This window comes from Oryx dammah, unplaced genomic scaffold, assembly GCF_014754425.2.
Source record: "Oryx dammah isolate SB20612 unplaced genomic scaffold, SCBI_Odam_1.1 HiC_scaffold_29, whole genome shotgun sequence".
Lineage (NCBI taxonomy): Eukaryota > Metazoa > Chordata > Mammalia > Artiodactyla > Bovidae > Oryx > Oryx dammah.
Window position 1 is genome coordinate 4,614,190 of NW_024070213.1, and position 8,084 is coordinate 4,622,273.

The 8,084-nt window shown below is 55.8% G+C and overlaps 1 protein-coding gene across 2 annotated transcripts in view; it reads left to right on the forward strand.

The window, feature by feature from the left end:
• Positions 1-2,894, forward strand: part of PHF21B (PHD finger protein 21B) — an 83,567-nt gene extending 80,673 nt beyond the window's left edge. For both annotated transcript variants that reach the window (XM_040234561.1, XM_040234562.1), the window contains exon 13: positions 846-2,894. In XM_040234561.1, coding sequence (XP_040090495.1) covers positions 846-1,064 — 219 coding nt within the window. In that variant the 3' untranslated portion in view covers positions 1,065-2,894. The remainder of the gene's footprint in view (positions 1-845) is intronic.
• Positions 2,895-8,084: the final 5,190 nt, after the last annotated feature.

Below are 8,084 nucleotides of genomic sequence, written 5' to 3' on the forward strand. Positions count from 1 at the left end.
CCCTATCTCTGAACCTCAGTTTCTTCTTGTATAAAGGGAACATGATGGTTTCTTCTTTGTAGAGTGGTGGTAAATGGTGGTGGTGATGATGGTGGTGATGGTGATGCTGGTGCTGATGCTGGTGGTGATGCTGGTGATGGTAGTGATGGTGATGGTGATCCTTGTGGTGATGTTGGTGGTGATGATGGTTGTGATGCTGGTGGTGATGATGGTGATGGTGATGATGGTGGTGGTGATGGTGGTGACAGCAGTGTCAGGAGCTGGTAAAAACTTCTTAAATGTCGTATTTCATTTAATCCTCTCAATAACTCTATGAAGAGGCCCTGTGATTATTCCTATCTTGGAGTTTTGGACATAGTCTCAGGAAGTTGAAGTTATTTGCCCAAGCAGCAACTGACTCAAATCCTAACTTGAGGCATCAGTCCTTAACCACTTTACTGTGCTGCCATGAAACCTAAAAGGCTAGAAAAACCATGAAGACAGCAGGCAAGAGAAGCTCAAGGTCTTTCCGAGGGGCTGCAGTTGAGCCAGAGCAGGCTCCGAGCTTCCTCCAGCAGGAGGAGGGAACGGTGTGGTCAGCTGGGAGCCCCCAACCACAAGGAGCACACTCACTCCCACATCGCTGCACACACACCAGTTCCAGCCCTGAATCTTAAACCAACTTCTCCTGTGGATCTGACTGCCATTGTATTCCGTTTTTTGCTTCTGGCTGGTGTGTGAGGCCCTCTTCCTGGTTTCTTTCAGCCTCTGCGAGGGAAGGGAGGGACTTTAGGAGAAGGGGCTGCCCTGGGTGGCATGCATTGATAAATGCTGAGACCTTTCTCTCTGACACCTTCCCCGAACAGAAATGCTTGGAGCTCAAGACGAGCCTGCTGGCCCAGCAGAGGGGCACCCAGTCGTCCTTGGACCGCCTGCGGGCCCTCCTTAGACTGATACAGGGTGATCAGATGCTCCAGGTCACCATGACGACCACCAGCCCCGCCCCACTGCTGGCAGGGCCCTGGACCAAGCCCTCAACAGCAGCCATGCACTCTGCCCTCCAGCACCCCCAGGGGCACAACTGACCCCCAAGGGACTGGTCTTCACACCCATGGAAAGTCACTGCGACCCTGCTCGCAAGACCTGCGGGTTCTGTCAGCCTTAATTCATACACACTATGAATTTCAGACAAACCAGACAGAGACAGGAAAGAAGGGAGGAGGAGCTGAATGAGAGTCCCGGAGCCAGGACTCTGGGGATGGAGTCCTGCCCGCTTCCGGTCAGACAGGACGCCCGGAATCCAGCCGGGGGCACACAGTCAGCTCCCTGCTGCTGGGGGGCTTGTCCAGGCCTTGGGTTTCTGGGCACAGTTGTCTCCTCGGCCCCGTGCCCGACAGAAGGGCCGAGGCGCCCCACGTGCCTGCGGGAGGGGCGCCGGGGACACGACATAGCTGAGTAGTAGAGCTAGTTGGAGCGAGAGGTGGTAGACTCTAGGTAGACTCCGCCGCCTGTGCGCCCTCACGGGGCCACCTGGCGCGCGCCAAGCCTTCCAGACGCCCGCGCCCACATCAGTGTTCCTAGCGTTCAGAATCGCAGCTGTTTAACTTGAAGGACGCCCCCGAGGGGTCAGACGCTGCTATCGGCTGGGCCTCTGTCTGGCCCCTGATTTCGGGGGGTACCCTCGCCACGCGCCTCCTCCCCGCCTCTGCTGACTTTTTGGATTCCTCTTGCCCTCGGTGTCTTTTTCTCACGGAGTTTCTGGGCGAGGTGGAGCTGCAGCCATGCTGGGGAGGCTTTTGGCAGGTTTTCCATCTGGGGTTGAATCGTTCAACCTAACGACCGAAGCCTTTTCTTTTCTCCTTTCGAAGAGCCGATAAGGTATTCCATTCCTCTTTTCTTGCCAGTACAGACACTATGCCAAAAAAATAACTTTACATTTTTGTATGGCGTTTTTATTGTGAGATGATTTAATGTGAAGGGGACTTGGTGACTTTGCTTCCCGCTCACCGGGGTCTCTGCTGCCAGGGATGAACAGGCGCCCCCTCGGGAGGAGGGGGAGGCTGCCAAACTGGAGGGACCCAGAGCGGCTTTTAAGAAGGGGGGGGGGAGGGGGAGACCAGTGGCCTCGGGAGACTGGAGGGTCCCTCTTCTTGCAGTCTCCCCAAAAGTGGAGGGAGGGCGCCCGCCACCGTCAAAGGGCTCCTGCGTCTGGGGTGGGCTGTGCAGGCTTGTCAAGTCTTGCGGCTTCTCCAGTCCCCGAGGGACTTAGAACTTAGCACAACAGGATGAGCATCTGGGAGCCACGGGGCTCCCACCCCCAGCATATCACATGGTGCCGATCGCAGTGCACACGTGTGCGTGTGCACACGTGGCCCCAGACACACACACACGCACGCACGATGCCAGCTGCACAGCAAGGGGGCTGGCCGGCGCCCCACACGGCCCGCTCACGGCCCCTCCTGTCATTCCCACGACTCCGGGAGAAACTGTGCTGTACGATACAGATCTATTTTAATACACTTAACACTGGGTTGAACAAGATTTTTATATTCTTTTATTGATGAACAAAGTGAACTGTGAGACACACGTCTTATATATTGGTTACTCTAGATGCCAATTATGCATTACCATGTGGCTTGAGATGTAAATGTCTTCAGGTTCCTTTTTTTTTTTTTCAGTTGGTTGGTTTTTCTTCTCGGATGGATTGAATTATGTTTTTGAAAAAATTGTTAATGGGAGGATGTGAAAGGTTGGACCCGGGAGGGGTAGCTGCCGATGTGTCTTGAGACTTAGTTTTCTTTGGACCAGGGAGGACCGTCCGATGGCTAGTGAAGATAGAGAAACCGTGTTTGTCTTGAATATGCCGATGTAGTTTCCTTCTGTACGATGCATTAAACTCGATGGATGGTTTCAGAGCCCTGTGGTTTGTTTCCTTGCCTTCAACAGAGAGGCCTTGGGGAGCATGGGGTTGGGGGGCAGGAAGGTGGGGATTGGAGGGGGTAAAGGTCAGGGTCCTGCCCTTAGCCCACCTCAAGGGAAGGAGGGAGGAGAGAACCCTGGACAGGGCTACCACACACAGATCCCCCAACCCTGGGGGGTGCAGGCACCCCTTTTAGGGCCAGGATTGACAATCAAAAGTAACAGAAGCCCAGAGCAGGCTCCGTGCAGAGCCAGGGGCCACGTGCACACTGTTCCCCCCCTCCTCCCCCCCTCATGATCCCCAGGACTGCTGTCTCTGCCTCCTGGGCAGCATGGCCCCAGGGTCCCACAACTGCCCTGGGCCTTAGTCACACTGGGAAGCCAGACCGCCTGCCTCCTTGCTCCAGATGTGATGTAGAGGCCTCTGGTTGGTCCAGCTGGGTGAGGAGCCCATCGACGGACAGTCAGCTTTGGCCAGAGAATGGAGTCGCCAGCGGGGTCTGCTGCAGCCAGAGGCTTCTGCTCCCCACTCCCACCCGCTCCCCTGCCCGGGCCCAAACCGGTCAGACCGCTTTGGCTCTGCTTTTGGGCAATCTCTGAACACTGCGGGTGGGTCCCTGTGTGTGGCCCCCACTCCTCCTGTGTTCTCACGAGCCTCGCCCCACCTCCTGGCTTTCCGTGTGTCTGTACTGGTATCTCCCAGCCTTCATCTCCAGCCCAGACCTCTGCCGTGGACTCCCGCTGCCCACAGCCAGCCCCAGCGGGCCTCTCGGACAGCCCGGTCTCCGCTGTCCAGGCCGTCTGCCAGGACAGCTGGCGTCTCAGAGGCCAGCCCCTCCATCCCGGGCAGCTCAGCCTCCTGGTAACAGGGCTGGCCCTCCACCACGGTCAGTGGCCACCTGTCAGCTGCGCTTCCCGAATTGCAGCAGGATGTGCTGATTAACACCTCGCCCCCCACGTCGCCGCCTCGGTCTCATGTCCGCAGCCTGGACCACCGCCAGCACCGCCTCCGCAGTCACCTCCTCGGTCCCGCGTGGCCCGCGCGACAGCGCCTCCGTTAGACCCCGGCTTTCCCTCCTCGCTCAGCAAAAGCTCAAGTCCTCAAGGCCGCAGGTCCCGCCTCCTCCAGCCCCTTCGGCGTCCCCTCCCACTCCGCTCCACTTCCACTGCTCTGTTCTGACCACATGGCCTCTGTACACTGCCTGGAACCCACGGGGCCTGCTCCTGCCTCAGGGCCTTTGCACATGCGGTGTGCTCACCCGCGTGCCCCTTCCCCCTGCCGTCTCCCTGAGTATCTCCCCGACCTGGGGACTTGACCACAGTCCCCTCTCAGGACAGCCATCCCCAGGTTCCCTGAACAAGGACCCAGCGTTTCCTCCCCTTCCTGGGTCTGACTCCTGGGACATTCCTGACCTGCCGTGAGTCACCTTCGTGTGGTTTTGTCCGCTTCATGGAGGCAGGGAGCTTGGAGGCTCGATGTCCGAGATGAAGGTGTCAGCGGCCGGGCTGGTTCCTCCTGAGGTGCGGGACAGACTCTGCTTCTGGCCGCCGTAGACTCGTCACCCGTCCCCTGCTCCGCCTGACACTTCTCCCTGTGGGTGTCTGTGTCCACATCTTCCTTTTTCATCAGGACAAGTTGTACAGGGTGAGGCTCCACCCCAATGACCACACATAAACTGTGTCATCCTACTTCTGAATCAGGTCACGTTCACAGATGCTGGGGGGCTAGGGACTTCAGCATCTTTTGTGGGGGACACAACCCATAACAGACACCTTCCACGGGTCCTCTGAGATCTGCTTCTCGGAGGTTTCTCCCCGCAGGACCAGCCAGGGCTGCCCCCTGGCCTCGTCTACCCCCGCACAGCCCACGTAGTGGCGTCCTGCCCAAGACTCCGTTCCCTGACTGCCGACTGTGTGCCTGCTCCACCTGGCTCCTTCCTGGGACCTCCTCTGACACGTCAGCCCCTCCCAGGGGACTTGAAGTGCCAGGACCTAAAGGGGGACACACCCAGGTCTTGCGGCCAGCAGGTGGCTTTATCCCGGTCCGTGGTTCCCGGACACTCTGCCTCTCTGGACGCTGGACACTGGTCACATGGGGCCCATGTGGATGGCTGGAAGTTGCCCCAACCTAGTCGCAGGCACGTGCACTCCAGACCTGGCTAGCTGGCCAGTCGGGGGCTGCAGATGGCGACCTGGCCCCCGGGTGACTTCACGGAGCGTGAGGGGACAGATGATGGGGCACAGGCTGGCCAAGTGCTTCTGACCACACGCTGCCCCTCCCCGCACTTTCAGCCCAGACTGCGGGTCCCATGGTGGTGGGCAGCGCTCCTTAAACTAGACTCTGCTGTGCCCCCACCCATCTCCCAGATCCCCCGGGGCTCCCTGAGAACAGCCCCTGCAGGGTCTGGTGAGGTTGCTCGGGAGTTCCTGGTCCCCACCTTGATGTCCTGCCATCCCCTGTGCAGCAGCTCAGGGTGTGGCTGGGGGGCTCCCCAGGTACACCCCAGGGAGAAGTCTGACCAAGAGGTGGCTGCAATCTAAGACTGTGAGACCACCCTGCCGGGCCACCCCAGCCTCAGCCTGTCCTGCTTCGGGCGGCTGCTGCTCACCCTACCCCTACCCCCTGCCTCTGGTCCCCCCAGGAGGACCCCACACCAGGCCATAGAGAGAGCTAGGTGCTGGCCAGGAGGTGGCTTTTGCTACCCTCACTGGCTACCTCTTGCTTGGCGAGGCCCCAGCACCCACTCCAAGAATCCCTGGTTTCCAGACAGAATGGAAGGACTCCCACCTACCCGCAGGCAGCTCTGATCGGGTCCTTGTTGTCGTCGGGTGGCAGAGACCCACTGGTTCCAGTAGCACTGGGCATGTCCCTGCGGGATTGGGCAGCCAGGCGGGGGAAGGCTGGCCCCAGGAGGGTGTGTGTAAAGGTACTTCCACCCCCAGCTTCCCCCACCCCACGGGGTTAAGTCAGAAGGAGGAGGGGTCCCCGCCACCTCCACTGTGGGGGCTCCTCGAGGTGGAGGCATTGCCCAGAAAGTGGGGGGGCAGGGGCAGCCTGGGGTGGGCCACGTCTGGAAGCATGGCACTGATGTCAGAGGAGGCTCACATCAGCCCCGGAGAATCACTGTGTGCATCACTTCCAAACCCACGGTCACTGAGTTCACGTTTATTTCCTGACCTCGCTATGTGGCACGCAGGATCCTGGTTCCCCAACCAGGGATAGAACTTGAACCTTCTGCAGAGGAAGCACAGAGTTCTAACCACTGGACCGCCAGGGAAGTTCCTCAAATAAAAAAATAATAAAAGTTCCTGTATTATCACCTCCATTCTCCTGTTAAACATCACCAATGGGCTTCTTTTTCTTTTCTGTTTGTAAAAAATAGTTTTAAATACTGTATTTCACTCTTGGAATGTCCCTGTTTTTAAAGATTTTTATTTTTGTTTTTCAGTGTGATTTCCTCTCTTTTCATTTACTTTAAGCATATTTTCCTTTATGAACTTGAGGGTGTGTATAAAAGCTGCTTTAACATCCTTGACTGCTATTTTCAACACCTGCATTATTTTAAGGTTGGTCTCCATTGACTGTTTTTCGAGGTGGCACTAGGGGTAAAGAACCCGCCTGCCAATGCAGGAGGCATAAGAGACGTGGGTTTGATCCCTGGGTCGGGAAGATCCCCTGGAAGAGGGCATGGCAACCCACTCAGATATTCTTGCCTGGAGAATCCCATGGACAGAGGAGACTGGCAGGCTACAGTCCATGGGGTCACAAAGAGTCAGACACGACTGAAGTGACTTACCGTGCACATATCATTGTTTATTTTAGACTAGATTGCATTTTCTGTTTCATTGTATGATGAATAATTTTTAATTACATCTTGGATGTTGTGGATATTATGTTGTAGAGACCCTGGGTTCTGTTATAGTCCTTTGAAGAGTGCTGGTTTTTGCTTGCTTTAGCAGGCATTGAACTGGGCCCTAACTGCAAACTCAGTTGGTCGCTCAAACCCTAGTTCAGTTCTTTTATCATTAGCTGGTGTCTATCCTACATTTGTGACTCAGCGATCAGGTAGAACTTTAAACAGAGTTTAAATGGTCAAAATACAGACTCTCCCTGTCTGGCTCTCTCCTGTCCAGAATTCCTTACCCACCTTCTAGTGACTGTCCCAAACTCTAACCTCTGCTCTTTGAGCCAAACAGACTGCTGTTTCCTATTGTCGATGTAGCCATTCTAAGGAATTCCTGACTTTGGCCCAGATCAGATTAAACGCCACGTAAAGGACGCTTGTCCCGGGCCGTCCCTCTCCAAGCGTGTCCCTCCCTCCAGCCCATCCTCACTCGTTCTCCAGGGCCTGCACATTGTCGATCTTCTCTCTGCTTACCCGTGTCCTTTTGTATTTTGTCTAGAGTTTACAGACGTTGTTGTGGAAAAGTCAAGTCCCAAGAGGTTATTCAGCCATACTGGAAGCAGAGCACTTGTTTATACTAAGAGTCCTTAGAAAAGCTTGTATGTATGTGTGCCCGGTGGCTCAGTCGTGTCCAGCCCTCTGTGGCTGCCTGGACTGTGGCCTGCCAGGTTCCTCTGTCCATGGAGATTTTCCAGGCAAGGATGCTGGAGTGGGTCCCCATGTCCTCTTCCTGGGGATCTGCCTGACCCAAGGATCGAACCCTCGTCTCTTGTGTCTCCTGCTTCGGCAGGTGGATTCTTTACCGCTGAGCCATCTGGGAAGCCCCTTAGAAAAACTTAGACCGAAGTAAAAGTTAAAGACCACCTTCCTACTCAATTTTAAAAAATTCCTTTGGGACTTCTCTGGTGGTCCGGTGGTTAAGAATCCGCCTGCCAATGTGGGGCACACCGGTTCGATCCCTGCTCTGGGAAGATCCCACATGTGCTGCAGCTATAGAACCTCACATGCCTTAGAGCCTGTGCTCGAAAACAAGAGAAGCCGCCACAGTGAGACGCCTGTGCCCCTCAACCGGAGACTAGCAGCCCCCACTTGCCGCGACTAGAGAGAGCCTGAGCCCAGCAACGGAGACCCAGTGCAGTCAAAAATTGCATAAATAAAATTTGAAAATGCCTTCTGTATATTGTTTCAGACGTGTAATAGTTTCAACTCATAAACTATATAGGATTGGGGCGTTTTAAAGCTTTACACAAGTGATAGCACCCTGTATTTATCATCCTGCAA